General features: G+C 41.5%; 1 protein-coding gene and 1 long non-coding RNA gene across 6 annotated transcripts in view; one reads left to right on the top strand and one right to left on the bottom strand.

Annotated features, from left to right (window-relative positions):
* Positions 1-296: 296 nt before the first annotated feature.
* On the bottom strand, positions 297-9,626 carry LOC310673672. The gene is made up of 2 exons (XR_014509173.1): positions 9,235-9,626; positions 297-868 (listed from the first exon to the last, which is right to left on the bottom strand). It is a non-coding gene; the product is annotated as an uncharacterized lncRNA (long non-coding RNA).
* Positions 9,627-9,753: 127 nt separating this feature from the next.
* PRKD3 (protein kinase D3) overlaps positions 9,754-20,461 on the top strand; it is a 52,039-nt gene continuing 41,331 nt past the window's right edge. For 2 of the 5 annotated variants that reach the window (XR_014509151.1, XM_083432155.1), the window contains exons 1-2: positions 9,764-10,067; positions 14,154-15,172. Coding sequence is in view for 3 of the 5 variants with exons in the window: in XM_083432155.1 (XP_083288281.1) it covers positions 14,882-15,172 (291 nt within the window). In the remaining 2 variants the exon portion in view is untranslated. Of the gene's footprint in view, positions 10,068-14,153; positions 15,173-20,461 lie in introns of all 5 variants that reach the window. The other 3 variants (XM_083432157.1, XR_014509152.1, XM_083432156.1) reach the window with 3 other exon arrangements.

Raw genomic sequence — 20,461 nt, 5'->3', positions numbered from 1 at the left:
CTGGTCAGGACCAGGCCTGGAGGCAGGGAGAGACCTCAAACAGTGACTAAACCTGCCTCCTCGGTAATGACATGGTCTGGTCCTAGCATAACTCCTCCTATCCGTGATCACCAAGATTGGGTGTCCCGGCGCATCCCCCCTAGTGGAACCTGCCCCAGCCATTCTGCTGGCTAGGGCCCACTCCCGGGCCAGCCCTGAACCTATTGCCTTAAAAACAAGTTTTCTCATACAAACTACAATCAAAACAATAAGCCAATAGAGAATGAAAAGAAAGACAATTAGCAAGTACAAACAGGTGATGGAAAATGATAAAATTATTTTTAATTATTTTTAGTAGAAAACTAGCACAAAACATTATTGAGTTTTAAAAATACCTTGCTTGCTTGCTGTTCAATGTAATGTTACAGTGCCACCTGATGGATACTGAACAAAACAACTCTTACAACCAACATATTTTATATTCTTAGTTCTAAATACATTGTGGTTTAGAATTTTCTATCATCCCTTTCTGTAGGTGTAGTCAAGATTGGCTGATAATATGAGTCCCTGAGGTTCCATCACACTGCTGTATGACACACAGCAAAGGGGCAGACCTGCAGTTGAATATCACATGCAGGCTCAAAAATCAGCGAGGTTGGTTGGCATCTGTCTGTCTCATGAGACAATGGAAGAGTTGCCTTTGGGGGTGAAGTCAAACCATTGGAGAGTTACAGCACCTGCTGTGACTATAGAGACTGATATGGGAGTGAAATGTTTATTACAGATGGGGCAGATGAAGGCATCTGATGCAGGTGTGCCATGGCGTTTCTTCTTTCTGTGCTCTTCCCAGCTTCATTCCTCTGGTCATTGCTGTGGATGCACATGGTATCTAAAATTAAACAGCATAATAAGTGCTCCGGCATCCCACTGATTTAAACGGGACACTTAAATGCATGCACTGATGGATTCCTAATTAAAATCAACGGGGCTCTTGACTGTACTGCTCTTTAAGTCTATTTTTTTGCAAACACAGTTCATGCCATAGCTGTGAACTCTATGGGTAAGAAGATATAATTCATTCATTCACTTCTCTTTTCTTTCTATGAACTGAGACTAGGCAGAGATAACCTTTCAGTTTCAATAGACAACTGCACTGCAGGAAACCTCAAACCACCTCGGCGTCTTATCAGGAAGTGATAATTTACATTGCCACAAGCACATACAACAGAAAATAAATTTTCATCTGGGGAACCAAATGATTGTTCTAAACTTGGATATCAAAACAATTATTGATGCTATAAAGTATTTAATTCACAGTGGCCTGAAACCTATGATAAGCTACCATAAGAAAATTTGCAGAAGGAAACTTTAAGCTACAGTCCTAACCTCACTTCCCAGGGAACAAGCCACATTGAATTAAATACAACATTTATGAGTGAGTAGATGTTTACGTTTGTGCTGTTACTGTCCTTTGCTGCCTGCAAGTTAGTGAGGCAAGACTTGCCCTTGCAGAAGACATGCTGGCTCTGCTTCAGCAAAGCTTGTTCTTCTATATGCTTGGTTGTTGTTTTTTTAACAGTACTTTCCACCAGTTTTCCTGGGACAGATGTTAAGCTAGCCAGCCAGCAATTTCCAGAATCCTACCTGGATCCCTTTTTAAAAAATTGTGCTGCACTGGCCACTTTCCAGTCCTCAGGTATAGAGGCTGGCCCGAAGGACAAGTTACACATTTTTAAAGAAGATCAGCAATTTCACATTTGAGTTCATATCTGGTCTCAGTGATTTCTCAGTGTTTATTTTGTCTGTTAGGCCTAGACCATCATCTCTTATCATCACTATCTGCTTCTGTTCTTCAGACTCCCTGCCTGCATAAACTAGTTAAGGCTCTGGGATCTGCCCCATATCTTCCTCTGTGAATACAGAGGACAGGACTGCACTGACAGTCACTTTTATGTAAAACTATGTTGCAAGCAGTTTATGCATAGTGCAACTTGAATTACACACAAAATAAAACCTAAGCAAATGAAACAGTTCAAAATCAATGTTATTTAGGACCTGGGGCAAAGGGAGAGACACTGTGGGATTGTTATAAGGAACAATGCTACACTAAGTTCCATGTGAGCTGACCATTTTAATTTCACTTCCATCTAATAGAGGAAGAACAACACTAAAGAGCCGAAGTGTGGGAGCTATCTCCAACCTTTTTGTATCATAGCAACCGAGGGGGCTTCCAGATGTGGACAATTTAGCAGTAATTATTTCTGTTCTACTTTAAGTGGGAAGTGAAATAGCAGATCTGCTTTCAGACTTCTTGCACCTTTTCTCCAGCACTGGATTATTTTGGGATATGTGACTTTCATTATGATTTTTGTGAGTGTATATTTTGTTAAGTATTTGTTACTGAATTTCTGATCGTAATCCCTGCCTGCTGAAATTGGGGGGCAAGGGGAGAAATAGATGTAACGGTACTGCTATTTGGAAAGGGAAGGGATGAAGTGATAAAGCTGAGAGGCAGTCCATAAAGGAAATGACTAGCTAGAGCAATCTATGGAAGTCAGAATAATAGCATGAAAGACCACCCACAACAGTAGAAAGTTTGCAGGTATTGCATTGAGTTTAAAAAGTTGGATTTTTCTTAACTCTTTTTAAGTTGGAGGAAGGAAGCTGAACAGAGAAAAAAGTAAAAAAGTTATGTTTTGTTCATGCACTGTGTAGATGCCTTGTAAAAAGTGAACAAAGTGTAGGTATTACACAGTAAAGGCCCACTGTGGAAGCAGCTTAATACAACTTGCACTACTGAAATGGGAAAAATTTTGCTATGCTTCTCAAAGTAACTAAGGTGTGTAATAAAGGGAAGGCTCTCAGAAAGCCACTGTTGGTGATCTGTTCATGATGTATATGAGGAACAATTAAAGGGCCATTTGCCTTCACAGGGAAACAAGAGACTAAAATGCATAATATGGGGAAAGGGTCAGTGGTGTGAGGGCAGTGCTAAGGGCCAGCCCATGCTAACCCTGTTCCTTCCAGACATTTTGGACTCAATTCCCATCAGCCCCAGTCAGCATAGTTGGGGCTGATGGGAATTGCAGTGCAAAACATCTGGGGGGCACCAGCTTGGCCAAGATGGCCTTAGGCTGTGATGTTCCCATGGCTACGCTCTTCTTTGTTGCTTGGCAGTTAGTGGAACCATTGTGTTGTGAAATACTGGGTTGGTTTTCAAGGGAAAGTAAGGGGTTGGTATTGTCAGAGCACAGGGTAAAAGCGGTCTTGCCTGGCAGTGGTGATTCTGTGCACAAAGAGATGTTGCATCAGGAGACAGAAGTCTGTAAATATTTAAATAACTTTACAATAGATTTTGCCTCTGGTTTCAATGTATTCAAGCAGTGTCTCCCTGAATAGCTTCATGATGGTTTCTAAAAACATTAATTTCTTAAATTAATATGTAAAACTTTAAGAGGGTGGTAAGAAAGAGAAAAGGTCAGTTCTACACACACAGAAGCAAGCTCGATCAGATACTCAGAAACTGATAATGGTCAAGAATGCATAAGAAATAGAATACTGTATTGTAATGAGTTTTTTGAGGGGGGGGCTAGATCCCCCTAAACGTGTTATGATTTAGAATAAATCCAGGTTTGATTAAACTTTGCCAAACACAGAAACCCCCTGGATTTAGTTATGCTTAGGAACCAAGCCAGCTGGCAGAGCAAGCTGGATGGGCCATTAGCAGGGGGCAAAGGCTGATGGTCTGTCAAGACTGCCAGGCAAGGGGGATCTTCTGCAATAAATAATTGCTGAATATTCTCTACCAGCAAGGCTTTTCCTGCTCTGTTCCATTACATGAGGATGGATGTGACTATAACGAGTAAAAAGCTAAGAGAAAACGATATTACCTTCACAAGAAAGGACCTTTGTTTGGAAAGGTCTTATCTTGCAAAGTAGCTCGGGCAGCAGTTAAAGTGGAAGCAACAAAGTAGCTTTCTGTATGTAGTCACACTGAAGCTGTGATGTTGCAACCTGGCAGGAGCTCTGTGGGTACCAGAGGCAACTGGGGATGGCAGACAAAGGTTCACCACAAGGACTGCTGAGACTGCAAAAAACAATGTGCTGCCAAAAAGGATTGGGATGACTTCAAATAGTAGGATGCAGAAATAGAATTCTGTGGGGGGAAATGCCAAGGAACTTAAGAAAAACAAACAAGAAGACAGTAACTCTTCCATTTGAACAGACACGGATTGACTTATACTTCCTTGTACTGGCTCCAGCTTTCAGAGCAAGTTGCAGAGATGGCCATGCTTGCTTTTCTAAAGTGTTATCTCAGGTTTATTGTACATTACATTATATTATCATGGATCTCTTCTGGCTAGCATGTGCCACAGTAGAGTTGCAAGAAGGATAGCAGAAAAGGATAACCTCTGCAGGGTTTTTAAGGGGAAGGAAGTGCAGTCGTACCATGGTTTTCAGACAGCCTAGTTCTCGAACATTTTGGCTCCTGAATGATCAAAACCCAGAAGTGAGTGTTCTGGTTTTCGAACGTTCTTTTGGAAGTTGAACATCTGACAGGGCTTCCACAGCTTATTGGCTGCAGGAGCTTGCTGCAACCAATTAGAAGCGGTGCTTTGGTTTCCGAAAGTTTTAGAAGTCGAATGGACTTCTGGAATGGATTCTGTTCGACTTCCAAGGTACAACTGTAGATTTGAAGGAAACCAGGGTAGACATTTGGAATCTTGGACATTTAGCAAATAATGGCCATTAGTGAAGTATTTTTCCAGTACAGTATGATACATACACACACACATCCATGTTTGAATACAGGAAGGAATCTAGCTGTTGTACTCACAGTACTAGAACCTCCTTAACCAGGAAAGTGACATTGGCACTTTTTTCCACAATAGAAAGGGTGGTATAGTTTGATGGAGGGGTGTGGCAGAATATTATTTGATGACAAACCACTCACAGCAATATACTTAGTTATTACCAAGTCCTTTAGTAAGTGAGTGATGTTTTAGTAGAAAAATAATTGACCAAATAATTGTATTAGAACTTGCGGGGAGGCATTAAGGGTGCTTTTATGGTTTTTTAAATAAAAAAAATGCAGCCACAAAAGGGAATGGTAGGTAAATGAGCAAGTATTATTGTGAAATAACCATTGTGAGTTCACATCATTGAGGTTTATGTAAAACAAATAGGTTAACCATAACTCTGTGAAAATATAACACTGCTACCAAGTATATTTGAAGTACTTGACAAGTCACTTCATAATGTTATTACAGTGTTGAGCAACTGTACATTTTCAAATATGGATGGAAATATTTGTTCCCAGTGTTAATGTTAATACTACCACATAGTGGTCAGGTTTAGCACGAAGTGTGCTTGACAAGAAATAATTCTAGGGAAGTTGGAAAGAATGGGAAGCCCTCACTAACCGCTCAGACTTTGCCAGCTCTGGAAGCAAAAATGCCCTAGTATTTGTAGTTCCAGTGATCAAATCATTAGTAGTTCCCCCCATAAAAAAATTGTGACAATTTGGAGTTATGTTTATTTGATTCCTGAGTCTTTAGGATATTGGACTTTCTATTGTTTGCAACAAGGAGCTAAATCATACTTTTAACAGGCAAGGCTTGCAATCTTTTCACCTGTATGTGCTCTGTGTACATAATTATATTACATTTACTATTATAATTTGTTATGGCCTTTGACTGTACTCCTGCTGCTCTCCTGAGCTCATTCATCCTTGTGTGACACAAAATTGCAAAGAGACAAAATACAAAACAATGCAAATGGATTGTCTGGGGGTGTTTGCTCACATCCACCTGGACTTAATCCTAACATGTAGTCTATAGGACTCCAGATTCACTACCATTACCAATCGGGGGAAAGAATGTTAAATGGAGGAGTGTTGTGTCCCAACATCTTATGTGGTCAGTCCTGGACACTATTTCAATGGATGAAAAGGAATTCCTTGTTAAAAATGTGTATTCCCACCTCATGGGGATGGGGTGGGGCCTGGAAACAGATGATGATTTCTGATTGGATGCATGTGTCTGCTGGCTTGTGGCAGATTGTCCGCCAGAGACAGCAGCAAGAATGAGTGATCTGATTGAAGATTATGTGTGCAAGAGGGTATGGAGAGTGAGCTTACCCAAAGATAAATTTCTTACTACCCCACCAAATAATTTAAATCATCAGTGTCCTAATAAGTAGCATGATTTCAGTTACATTGTACAGTATAAGCACATACATGAGCTCTGCATTTACAGTTACATATAAAGGTGATCAAAAGCTACAATGAGATTTAATAGTAAAAACAAAATGTCCCCTCTGGTTTAGTAATGCAGAATCAGAAAATAGCCAAACATCCCAAATGGATGTGTTATTTTACAGACTATTAATAATGATTTTATCTAATCCACTCTCAGTTCTAACCTATGAAAAAGCAGCTAGCATAGTTTAGAGGAACAAATTAAAGAAGCATTGAATCTAGTGGATGTTATATAGCTAAGCTTTACAAAGAAGCTTAATTGCAGCCCCAAAATGGTTGCAGTAATACCCAATATCCATCTGTTATTATTCATAAACTGATATACATTTGGGAGTTGCTGGAAAATATGCTCTGTATACAAGAGAGCTTGCTTAAAATACTGAATCCAGCTTTTGCCTTTAAATCTGTTTATACAACCGACCCTGATGATGTTCCAAATGCTGGTGTGTGGGAGCCACACTCAGGGTGAAAAAAGAAACAAAGATTGCTCCGAACTATTTAGCATAGCACTTTAGCAGCAACAATAACATCTGTTCATTGAACATACATCATTAAAATGAGCCCAGAAGGCATTCACTTTTAAATGTACAAAGCAACATGCCTCTACAAATGTTATTTAAAATACATCGGGATTTCAACAGTGATAAATTCTAGGCAAATTATCTGGTTGTAGGGTTGCAACATAGCTTTGTAAACGATCTCTGACTGTGGAATGTAATGGAATAAAGTATTCTCCCCTCCAAGTTCCTTGGAATATAAAAAACCATAACTTTCTCCATTCTTTTTCTTTGCTTACCTATGTGTGACATATTTGTGAGAAAAATGGTATAATGCTGATTTTTTTGGGGGGGTCCTCTGGAAGTCTTTTTTTAAATTGTGCGTTCACAATGCTTTGTGTTCATGATGGTACTGGGTTGGCTAAACAAAACACTGCTCTCAATTTTGTTTGTTCCTGCAAACATTTCAGGGCACACATTTTCAATTGGTGCATGTCCTGTATCTTCCTGCTGAAATCCTGTAACCTTTTATACACAAATGTTCCAGTTTATTTTTGTCTGCTTTCATTGCACTATAGTGCAAGAGTGCCCCTTCAGATGGCAATAATCCAGTAACAGTGGTGAAGCACCACTGGGGAAGCCCCACAGAACAACTAGTAAAGCTGAACGATGTGTGGATAGGTCAGTATAAATCCACCACTAATGCAATATTATTGAGCCAATGACATGTTGCAGAATGCACCCACAAGAAAAACCCAGTTATATTTTGCAAATATGATTTTTGCCATTGAATTTAGACTTCTAGGAGAGCAAATACAGCCATAGGCATGAGGATGAACAAAGCTATATTTGCCTACTTTCATTTTCTGTAAGGTATTTCAACTGTTAATAATTGGGAGTTGGTTTGCAATTTGTATTTTAATGGATTAGATGTAAATAAATGGGTATATTATCAAAACATCAGAATCTATATGGGATAGTGAAGGAAAGGTTAAGATACCCTACAATGTATTAAACAAAAGCCTCCAGTCATTGTTAGATGGGGTAAAAAACCCAAACATCTTTAATATTGCTCATTCCTAATTACTGTTACCTTAAGAGAATAAAAAGCCTAAAAAAGAAAGGCTTGCAACCTTATTGGCTAAAGATTTCTCTCACCAATTAAATGTGGCCTGCAGCTATGGCCATGATCCAGAAATCCACCAAGCTAGTTCCATGATTCCAAGGTTGCTTTAGACTTGCCTTTCTTAAACAGTCCTCCGCCATATGACAAATTGCTTTTGAAGCTGAAAAGTGTTTCAAAGGCTAAATTCTAAATTGTGTGATGGCATGGGGTCGGCTGTTCAAATAAAAAATACACTGGGCTAGTGCAGGCTCCCGGTGTGAGCCCAAGCAGCTCTTTACGTCCACGGCTAACACTGTGGGATGATTAACCTGCCAATTAAATCTTGCCACCCTTGCTTTTCATCAAGTGAAAGAACAGAAGTCAGTGTACAAAAGTAAAAATGCGCACAGAATCTGTGCAAACTTGTGAGGAAAAAGGAAAGAGTGAAACATATAGAAATGGATCCCATGACTAACACTGAGCCTTTTCTCATCATCCAACAATTCCTTCTATGGGCGGGTGCATGGAAGTGTTGTAATGGACATGTCTGGGCCATCTTATCTTAGTGTAAAACAACAAGATAGCGGTAAGCCTTGAGCCCTCTCATGCACTCCCTTGCCTGAGGCGGCCACCTCATTTTGCCTCATAGCAGGGCTGGCCCCGGCACAGTTCCGTCACCCTGGAGTGCAACAAGAGCTGGCTTATTGGAAAGCCTTTCCTATTGTGGCTGTGAAGTGAACTGCATCAATGTATTTTCATTGCTGCCAGGGCAAAGAGAGAGACCTTGTGGGACACTGATTGCAGGATAACCCACAAGGTCTCTCTCTCTTTGCCCTAGCAACCAATGAAAATCTGGGCAAGGGTTATTATTAAGGAGATTGCAGCTGACTGCTTTGGGGGTGCTCTTATTTAACCATAATATCTTTTAATATATATTTTTAAATCTATATTAAATTTTACCCTTTTAATATGCTAAGATCTATATAGGTTACATGTGATCAATGTAGTATTGTAAAGATGGTAGGTTTTACGTAGGATTCTTCCAGGCAGCAATGTGATTTTTATTGCAGTATTTTATACTGCTAGGTTATCTTATATGTGAAAGGTCTATGACCAAGCATTAATAAATGACATAAATGTAAAATCGTTAGCAGGATTGAAATATCACTTGTAGTTTAAGGTTGAATTCTGGACATAATGGAAGAGGTAAAGGATTTGGATTATCATAAAAGATGCAGGAGGAAAGAATGAATAATAGGACCCGCAAAGGGGAGGATATAGCTCTGTAAAATTTTAATTTGAAAAACCTTTTTTTTTTTAATTTAAAAAGGAACCAAAAAATAATAATATATAAAAATAAACGACATAAATGTGACGAGCTGTAAGCATCAAACCTCTGGGTTGTTTTCGTGTGGGGGGGGGCACACTTTTTTTTTTAAAGGATCTCGAATGACCACGGATTTAGCTTGTCCTCAACGCAGCAGTCCAGGGGAAGCGAAGGCACTTTGGTAGATGCTCGGAAGAGAAGGGGATGATCAAATGCGCTTGGAATTCGGGAAGGGAACGAGCCGGGCGCCGCTTTCTGGCTTCCTTCACCAGAGGAGCTTCTCCCGAGCAGCAATAACGTGACGGAGCCTTGGCGGGGCGCCTGCCTCTCACCAAAGTCCTGAACAAAATCAAAACTTTGCGGTTCCCCCTCGCACGTTTGGTCCACATTTCACCCCCCCTTTTAAAAAAACTTGGTACACCTCCAGCCTCCTTATCCCGCCCGTTTCCCTCTGCCGCTCATTACTTTTCTCCTCCGCCTCTTCCAGCGACTCCCTCCACTCCCCGCTCCCCTCACGCTCCCTCGCGCTATAGCGGTTCAGAACACCAACCGCCACAGGCACTAGAAGTAACGGAAACTCTGTCCGGCGGCCCGGCGCCTGCGCCGTCTCAGCCTCTTCGCCTCGCTCTCGCAGTGGCCCCGCGGTCGTTGTAGTTCCCTGCGCCGTTCACCTCAGGAGGGAGGAGGGGGAGGAAAAACTCCCCTTCCCAGCATGCCTCTCGGCCACCCCCTCCCACCTCCACCCCACTCCTCCTGTCCCATCTCGGGCGGCTGAGGCTTCTCAGTGTGTGTGTGTGTGTGTACAGTAGGTGGTGTGTCGCTCGAAGTGGGAGCGGCGGTAATGAGATGCGTGTGAAACCGCCCAGTCCCGGGAGGAGACGGAGTTTCGCCGAGACGCGAGTGAGTGGTCGGGAGTTGGAGGGATGAGGGGAAAGAGAGGGAGTCCGAGGGCGGGAGGAGGCGGAATGGGCAGAGGGGGCAACGTGGAAAGTTCCTCCGGTCGCGCCGGGGGCGGCAACACCGCCCTTCCCGGGTGGGTGGGGTGCGGGGAGGCGAAGCGAGGGCAGCGGGGGCGCCAGGCTCGGGCTGAGTCCCAAGCGACTCCCTCCTCCCGCGGTGACCATCCAGCTGTGGTCAACGGAGGTGGGGGGGTCAAGAGGAGGCCGGGTGTGCCCAGATGTGGAGGGGCCGGTGACTCCCTGAAGGCCACATCATCCCTGCCCCCCCCCCCCAGGCTGTGAGGGATGCTTCCCGACGAGGCTGCCCCATCTTCCGGGGGGGCTGGATTCGCCTCCTTTCTGAAGCAAATTCTTTCTCGCCCAGAGCAGTCGGTGCCCCGGGATGGAAGAGAGCCACGCGCTCCCGTCCTCATCCTCGCCTCCTCTGCAGCTGACGCCCCCACGACTTTTGGAGCTTTAATCTGGCCACCAGCTTTCGCCTGAAGTGCTGCAAAGGAGGGTTCAAAACGCTGGTGAGAGGGATCTGGCGGGAGGAATGACCAATCTCCCCACTCCCCGCAGCAAGTTCTCAGCCTGGCAACCTGTTGGATTGCGAGGGAATTAAGTAAAGATGCCCATGTGGCTTTAATGTGACCCATGTAACACTTCAGTGCTTTAAAAAAAAAAAAGTTGTAAACTGCTAATTTCAATGGGGGGAAATGTCCTCAAGCACAGGGACATGTAACTGGCTTGCGAAGCATAATATTTAGTGTAAAGAGTGTGATTAAGAGTTTTTCACTTAGTGAAGGGCTTTTGGGAATTGATGGTAATCTCATAATAAGAAAGCAGGAAATGTAGCTTTGGGGAGCAATGGAGGTGTAAATAGAGAAATAGAGAAAGAAGTGAGTCAGTTCAAATTGTGCCTGACACCCACAAACCACATGGGGATTATGTTGTTCCCTATGGCAATTGCTGATAGTTTGGCTTTACCAGAGGTGTCAGGGTGTCTAAACTGCAAAAAGGACCGCAGTGCACTGGAATGCTGTGTTTTTCAGCTGGTGTCTGCAGTTGCTGAAACCTATCTTTCTGATCTTTTAACTTTAAGCCCGACATTTACACACCGGATTTTATTAACAAAGGGGGTTCCCTTTTGGATAGGTTGCATCTGTTGCAGTTAGGTCCACAATGTGTTCAGCAGTATAGAGTAGAGTAGCTTGTCAGTGTGCCAAGTACCTTCCCAAAAACTAAAGCATACAGTGCATGCTTTCTGGAAAGTGAGAATTGTTGAATTCCAACTTTCTTTCAAATAAATTTGCATAATTTGGGTCTGCACAGCCCCATTGTTAACTGGCACCTCTTTACTGTAAAACTTATTTCCCTGCAGCTGGCATAGTGCTGCATTTTGATTGCTATGTGTTTCAGCTTTAGGAACATTAGGAAAAGCTTCCAGAATAATCAGGGCAAAAATGGCACCCTTCCTCTGCCATTGGTGGTTTGATCTTGTGTGGCTCCTTGCCACTCTTTATTGCTCTAGGTGCCTTGGCCTCATAGTGGCTAAGGACACTCTCTGCCTCCCATGCCACTTTGTCTGCCTTGTGACTGAGGCATAGCAATCAAACAACAGCCATCTTTCCTCCCAGCTACAGAGCTGCAACTATGAAGACGACTTCTGCTGCACCAAGGTTTGAAAGAATGCTGGGCATGTCATCTTTGCCAGCAGATGAGTGTGAAGAAAGAAAATATGGAAGCCTACTTGTGGCTTTTGAAAGTAGTTTAGGCAAAGGCAAATAGCAGGGCAAATAGATCAAGATCTGAACTAGAGTGATTACATAAGGATTTGCTAGCTTCTGACTTTGCAACTGATTCTTTGAAATTTAGCTGATTTTTTTCTGAAGAAATTAGGAATGGTTACAAAATGATGTTCCCTAAGTTAATCATGTCTTTAGCCGTGAATGAGTCAGTTTTGGTTGCTATTGCAATTTAGAAAGTGGAAGAGAGCCATTTCTAAATTGAATGTATAGTCTGATCATTGTGGTTCTTCATCTCATAGTCCAAATTAGCTTGTACAAGGTTTAGAGCTGCACTGAAAGTCCCTTTAGGTGTAAGAGTAAATCTTGGAATGATGTAGGCAAACTCTTTCTTGACCCCATTTCTAGCAATTTCTCTTTATTTGACCACTTACCTTTCTTGCTTAACTATTTTTTATTTGGTCCTTACACTTGGAGTTCTCTTCCCAAAGTTAAAACTGCTGCAATAATAACCATGGTACTTAAACTGGAGCAAATTGTAGTAATTGAAGAAGCATTCTGAAATTAATTTAAATGACACAGTGCATTCCTCCTTTCTTTTGTTCATCCATTTATTAACTTGATATTGCCATGCCAATGAGAAATGACACTGAGTTCAATAATCCTAACAGTGCTCTCGTAAATGAATTTGCAGTAAGATTCACCAGGCACTTCTTTGCATTTACCACTAAAAAGCTCTCTATATCTTCCTCCATTCTCACCTCAGTTACTGCAGCCTCCACCCCTCCAGCTGGCTCCTTACATTTTATTCAGTTCAGATTACCACTGCTAAAATCATGTCTTTCCCCTGTTGGCCAGACTCACTGTGTAGAGTTTGTCATATTTTCTAGAACAGTGTGACACCAAGTAGAAGTTTGTTACTTACAAAACACTGATATTTCAGATTTTCACCTCTGGATTTGCTGGAGTTTTCACTGGCAGTTGCACAAATATGCTTCTCTGGCAGCTACTTTTGTAGTTATATTTTGTAAAGGGATGTGCAATTTTTCAGAGGCCTTGAAATGTAATAATTCATAATCAGTTTGTGAAACATAAAAGAATTTACAATCTTTTCTGCTAACACTACGTAGCTTTGTCACTTAGTCCGCTAAAGAGAAGCTTGTTCTAACATTGTATATAGTACCAATTGAATCAGCATTTAGGATTTGATATATCTGCAGTCTTGTTCTTCTAGCGTTAGCATACTTCTATGCCAAATACCTTGTAAAGTAATATATGCCTGGTTTTCCTTTGTGTCTTAGACAAAATGGCTACTAATGAAAATACCTCTGATGCGTTAGTTAGAAATTATATTAGCACTTCTTCAGAAAGGTTGACACAAAAACATTGCCAATTAACTTTGAAAATTAAAAGTTAAAATGAACATGAAATTGCATATTGTTTTAGAAGACACCCACCGTACTTTTCTTAAGTGTGCAGGAACATTGAGCTATGGTAGGGTAAAGCAGTGGTGCTTAACAAATCCTTTGGACCATTCAGTAGTAGTCACTGTGGGAACTTTATCAATGGTTAGCTACAAGGAGCTGAACAAGGAGAGGAAGTGTAGGTATGTAGTGTGTGACTTTCAATGCTAGTGCAGCTAAAGCACGGCATGCACTTTCAATCCTTCTTGATTCTCTTAACATCTGAACTGCAAATGGGTGAAATGCATGTGGAGGGGAGGGATCACATTCCACTTTTTCCTGCACTATTCCTTGCACTTTCTCTTTACTGCACATGCACTAGACTGAAAGCACAAGGTACTCCTTTTCAGTCCTGGATTTAGCACTGTGTTTCAGAGACACTTATAATTTCAGTGAACTTTTCTACATATATTTAACTACTCCATATATCCGTATTCCAAACACCTTCATTGTGGACCTCCCACTCTCTGATGTTGAGACTTTTTGAATATAACTGTTTTCAGTGTCCCTTCACAGCAGCATTATTTTTATCGAACAGCTTTGCAATCAGTGTGTTGAATATTATTTTTCTGCTGCTGCTATGAGCCATGCTAGATTAGATGTAGCAGTTATGTCGAGGAGCTGCAACATCTTGTTCCTGATATAATATACATGGCAGCTCCCTAAAAGATAGAAGAATAAAGTGAAGTATCTATGACTTAAGGAAATTAAAGCAGAAATAGGTTGTAGCATATGCATTTGGCCTCCCAGTATCATTTCTGCTTTAAGTAGATTGATTGTGGTGTTATGTAACATTTCTAGCATGTGTGAAATGTATCTTTTTTCCCCTTCTACTAGGCAGTACTTAACACTTCAAAATGCTGCAGACTACCACTGTGAACCCAACAATTCTGTTCCTTGTACTTGTATTCGTAGAAATTTTGTTCCTTCATTTCGTAAGATGAACATCTTCCAAAAATGACGACTCAGAGACCATTGAGTGGAACCTTATTTTTTCATCTCTATTAAATGAAACAATAACATCTGAAAGTTGAATAAATTCATTGAAGACAGTACTTTTGATCCAGGACATTATCCATGTTTTTTAAAACTAACAAGAGTATTGACAAATTTGTAAGTTGAATCCTTGAGTGCAATACTTCGAAGTGTGCTGTTTAGCAGGTTTTTCTCCTCCCGCTGAAGCAAAGTCTAAGGTTGTCCTAGAAGTAGTGAAATGAAGAGGCTGTGTGAAAAAACAATGTCTATTTCTGTTTCTGAAGAGAACAATTTCATAATGATGTAAGCCTCTCCCAACATCTGGATGTGGTGCTAAAGGCAAAGCATTTTTGATCAGCTGACGTGAAGCTGTGCAAAGAGGACCTTCATTAAAATAGCTTCTTGCCAAAATAATCTTAAACATCATCATGCACAGACTGAAAAGAAAAATGAAGATGGCTGAGATATGAGGATGTTTCCTTGAACCTTGAAAGAGAAGTGTGAAATTACACTTGCAACATTGCAGGATAAAGAAATAAAAGAATTTTCTTGACTATTAGACAGGTCTTGACAGATTAAAATCAAGTCAGATGTCATCAAACGAATCTTCTCCTCCATCCTTACAGAAGTTTTCCCCATCTGCCTCCCATGTTGCTGCTCCACCTACCCCTTCTTTATCTTCAAGTCCACAATCTGGACTCTCAGGCCGACTGTCCAATGGCAGCTTCAGCACACAAAGTCTCACCAACTCCAGGGGCTCTGTGCATGGCATCTCCTTCCTGCTGCAGATTGGTCTCACTCGCGAGACTGTTACAGTTGACGCTCAAGATCTCTCCCTTTCTGTTGTCAAAGACCTAGTGTGCTCCGTAGTTTATCAAAAGGTACAGTACAACATAGAACATTATTGATTTTGATTATATTATTCCCACCATTTTTTTTTTGCCCTCAGGGACTTGGGATAGATATCTTCAGGCTTAAAGTGGGGAGGGGATGTGCATGCAATCCTCCCTGTGTCTGCCACCTCCACTTCAGATCTTCCAGGGCTGAGCAGGAATGTCTTTAGGAAAGGTCTAAGCATATTCAGGCAAAGTCCTGAAGAGGGCTTAAACAATCAAAAATGTCTGCATGGGAGTTAAATGTTGCTCTGAACCCAGAGTATAATTGTTTATTTATTGAACTGTTTGTAGCATTATAATTTGTCAGAGGGAACTAATGAATGTCAGGTTTTTCATCATTAAGGTATGAGTACCTCTTTTGTAATTTGAGTGTTAGCAGCAAATTTTTACATTTGACAGCACCCTCACAGTTTAGAACGTTTGATATTGTATCTTTTCCTTCTTCTAAGAAGCTCAGAGTGGTAAGTTAGTCTCACATCTATGCTGGGAGCAGACTCTCAAGAAGGCCTGTTTCTATTTCTGAGATGTTTCTTATTCGGTTCTTCCCCTACTCTTCTATCTGCAGAAGAATGGGTTTTGGGTTATCCCCCTTTGTCTCACTGTGGAGAGAAGTTAATTTTCTAAATCATAAAATCTGACATTCTCCCATAGTGAAGGGAGAAAGAAATGGGTGCAGAAATTCAAGGTCCACTCCCAATTTTTCCCTGGATAAAATCATTGGGGAGAATATATCAACTCAACAGGGTTGTGGGGGCTTGCCAAAAACCATAGAGAAATGCTTCATAGCAAGTGGGTATTTGAATGGGCGCTTCTCACGTATGAACTTGACACTCAGATATCTGCATTATGCTAGCTTTTTGTACAGATGAGGAAGACTGCAGCTTGTGTGTTTCCTAGTACCGTGAATAAATTGGACATTGGAATTCTGGAAAACTGGGGAATGAAAATTCATTGCATTGTTCTTGAATGCTTTTGATCCCCCTACATACTAGCTGTAGAAGGCTTGGAATTTCCTTTCCATGTAGTGTGAATCTGCCCTGCTTATTGCACAATATGTGGCTGATTAACCAAAATTCCATGTCCTGCGAAAAGGACCTGATGTTGCTTACTAGGATATGATTTTGCATTGGGTTTGACTACTTGATAATAGAATCTGAGTTGAATTGCTAGTAATTGATCTCAATTGAGTACAGCCAACACTTTCTTTTTTTTATCAAAAATGTATTATCAGGCCCAGCTTTTAGAAAATGAATGAAGCAACATGAGTAATAGATATAGAGTATTGATGATTTAATTTTCTAGTTACTCTGTGCTTTTCTGATTTTTTTCTGTTGTGTAGACTTATTAAATTTAATATGCAGGTGCCTGCTCCTCCCTGCCCTGGATTTTAAAAGTTTAAAGTGACATTGGATTTTTAGAAATTCAACTCTTTTCTCTCTCAGTTAGACAATAGTTTCTTTTTTTATCAGTTTAGAAGCTTTCATCAGCATTTTGTTTAGTTTATGCCCAAACTTTGACAGCATGCTTGGTTTTTGTTGTAGTTTATTTGATTTCATTGTATTGCAGGCTAATCCATTTTTCTGCCTTTAGAATAGTTTGTGTGTATGCACACATGTACACTATCTTCTAACACTTTATTGATCTGCTCTTCCTTATTTTCCTGATTTCACATTTGTCTCATGTTTTTCTTTCTTGCTTAAGTCTTTTAAGTTTGTCTTCCTGCCTGTTCTTGGCAACTTCTGCTTGAATCAACAGAAGCTCAAAAGTACATTATATAGGGAGCCAATTGTACTGTAAAATGACTAGGACTTCAGATTCTGGTCTTGTCCTGTCCAATTGGCTTTAGTACAGCTTTATGTGAAGGAAAGCTCTGATTGTGCTAGCATCAGCTGCAGAGTGAGCACATGTCCTATCCAGGCAGCAAACTACTGATCAGGAAATGGGGAGGAGGGATGCTTATTTGTGGTGGATTTCTTTTTCATAAGTACTTGTGCAGCTGGTGCACAGGTGGCAGTATTACTCCAAGAGCACCGGCAGATTTTAAAAGTGCATCTGATCCTTGGCTAGGTCTTTGAGGCACATCTTTAAGTCCCAGTGCAAAGATTTAAAATCAGATTATAGGCAAGTATAATATAAAGACTGTCCAACTTGAAAGCATTTCTCTACCAAAAAGGAGTTGATAGCAATTCTGTAATGTTAAAGGCTCCTCTGTTTTTGCTATTCCATTGCTGGCAGAGGTTTTTCCCCCTTGGTGTTGATTGCTTTGTCAAATTTCTGCAATTTAGGACCTGGGGATAACATCTCTAAACTTGTGTTTTTAAAAATGTATGTAATTCAATATTCATTTGTGTGCGTTATATTTATAGGCCACCCTTTCTCCCAAGATCTCAGGCATACATGAAGTTTCCACACCTTTATCCTCACAACAACACTGTGAAGTAGATTTGGTTGAGAGAGTGTGATTGGCTCAAGATCACCTAGGGATCTTCAAGGCTGAGTGCATTTTGAACCCAAGTCTCTGTGACCCAAATTTAACCTCTGCTAGACTATGCAGTTCCTCTTCACATTTTACTTCCATGGAAGGCACTGAAAGAGGAGGAGTGAGATTACACTACTGCCAACAACACATGGCCACGTTAGCTCTGGTGTCACCATTTTGAGCACCAGTGTCTGTAGAGGAATTTTTATGCATAAACAGCTACTCATGTATAGTGGTTGCTTTTAGACACATACTCTGTGGTTGATTCCAGGGATAGTCCTGCCACTTCTACATGAGAGTGGTCTTCATGCAAATGAATTGTGTATCCTGTAGAAACTTTTTTTTTTTTGTAAAATGTAAGACTTCAAGTGTCTGATTTATAATTAGGAATGTGCCTTGATGGTGTCTCAATTACCTTGAACTCCATAGAATGAAACTTGCAGGCCATGTTCCCTTTAGGAGTAAAGTAATATTATTTCACCATCATTTTTCATGATTTATATTTCTGTAATGTGTGTTGAGGTGTTTGTGTGCAACAGAGTACTTTAAATTGCAGCTGTTTTTGTTCTAGCAAGAACAAAGTTGGGGCATTCTGATGGCAGTACTACAGAAGAGTTAGTACTTAAATTCCAACCTGATCCTTGTTTTGTACATTTGCCTGAGTAGCAACAGTTGGTTTTACTTTTTTGAAAAGGTTCTTCACTTCTATATTTCAATCCAATATCAGTTCACTGGTCCTCCTCCACTCTTGCTCTTCTTTCCATTCTTCTATTTTCCTATTGCTTTCACCTGCCTGCCCACACTTTGAACCTGATTCCAGTGTTCTCTGTGGTAACTTACCAGAGCTTCCTACAGGTTTCTCTACCTTTGAGAAAAGGAAGTATCAACATGGCACAGGAAAACAATGTAATACATAAATGTTTGTTGAATTCAAATACACTCAGAATAAAGTAGCCGCAGGAGTAGCTAACATGTTGCCATACAGCTGTAGTTGGACTACATCTCCCATAATTGACCATTAGCTTTACTAGATAGGGCTGTTGGGAGGTTGGAGGCCAGCTTCTAGGGGGCAGCATGCTGGCTACCTTGGAAATAGAGTAACCAAAATAAAATGGAATGAATGTTTATCTGGAACGTTGGAAGCTGTTGTATACTAAGTGAGACCATTTTGCTATCTATTTCTCACTATGGTCTACATTCACTTGCAGACTGTGACTCTCATCTTCAAACTTTCCTTATCCTATCTGGCGATGCCAGGGCAGAACTTGGGACTTTTCAGATGCAAAACTCGGTTCTTTAGGACTAAGGTCCCTCCCCAGCTGTGTCTTTGATCTGTGAAAGGTGAAAGCTATAGAAGTAAATTAGGAATGTTCCAGTTTGCACTAGTTTTAACTATACCCTAATTGTGCAGGGTGATTAATAATCCCTTGTTGTTTGTTACTGTAGTAGACAATGGGGTGCTGGCTTGCCAGAGCAGCTTCGTCACGCTGGCCACGTGACCCGGAAGTGTCTCCGGACAGCGCTGGCCCCCGGCCTCTTAAGTGAGATGGGCGCACAACCCTAGAGTCGGACATGACTGGCCCGTACGGGCAGGGGTACCTTTACCTTTAATTGTGCAGGGTGATTAATAATCCCTTGTTGTTTGTTACTGTAGTAGACAATGGGGTTTTCCTGATAGCAATCTGGTATTTCAGAATGGGAGGCTTAAAAAATTTGTGTGTGAACATTTTGGGTGTTGAGTGTCATGTGAGCAGGCTGGTGCAACAGGACTTCTCCTTCCCCTCTCCCCCCTGCAGCCCATCAAATCTGTTTTGAAGGATTTTTCAACCCTTGTTCTGGTTCTGGTGTTGTGACCTATGTCATGCTTTGCCTTAGGGGCAGAGGTTTTCAACCTTTTGGGGTCCATGGCTCCCTTGACTAACTACATTCTTTCTGTGGTATCCCTGTGGGGCTCAGGAGCCCAGCTATGTCATCCCTTGGCTCACCTCCTTTCGAACACCCTCCTTTGAGTGTTCCCTCAGCCTCCTCTCTTCTCCCCTCTCCTTGGGAGTCCTTGGTCTCTGAGCTGCTCCCCTGCCCCAAAGAGAGCTGCCTCCTCACACTGCCCCACAAGGGCCTGGGAAGCAACCCCTGGCCAGCCCCAGAGGCACCATTCGCCTGGGGAGCTTGTAGCCAGGGCTGCTGCAATGAACAGCTGTGCAAGCCTTTGGGAGGCAGAGATGCAAGAGGGCATCAGAGGATGGAGGGAAGGAAAAAGGGACAGAGGCCAGTGTTGCCCATGGCACCCCTGACTATCATTTGAGGCACCCCAGGATGCCATGGCACACTGGTTGGAAACCACTGCCTTAGGAAATTGTCTGACCCTGGACTCATGTTCCATCTCCTCAGTTCAACCATAAGCTGTAAACCAGAAACAAACCATGGTTCCAGCTCATGGTTTGTTTGGACTGAGACAAACTGGGGTTCAGACAGTATGCTACACTAAACTACACTTCTGCCAGTAGGTTCAGAGAGGAGCAAAGTGGCCACAATCTCCTTTCTGGAAACCTACACACTGACACTAAGCTATGGTTTGTCTTAGTGTTTCATGCAAACCTAGGAACTGTTGGATGTCAGCTTTTATCTGCTAGCTGGCCATTCATTCTCCATCCCACCCTCCCAATCCATAATTGTTATTATCATGAAGTTAGATTACAAGTATTATTTGTTTTTCCTAAGAATTTCTGTAGCGTTTTATATTACTCATCTTTCCCTGATTTGCCTTCCATTTTTCATTGCATTCTTGCTTTTCTCTT

This window comes from Podarcis tiliguerta, assembly GCF_965153285.1.
Source record: "Podarcis tiliguerta genome assembly, chromosome: 3".
Classification (NCBI taxonomy): Eukaryota; Metazoa; Chordata; class Lepidosauria; order Squamata; family Lacertidae; genus Podarcis; species Podarcis tiliguerta.
This window is presented reverse-complemented; position numbering and strand designations above follow the sequence as displayed.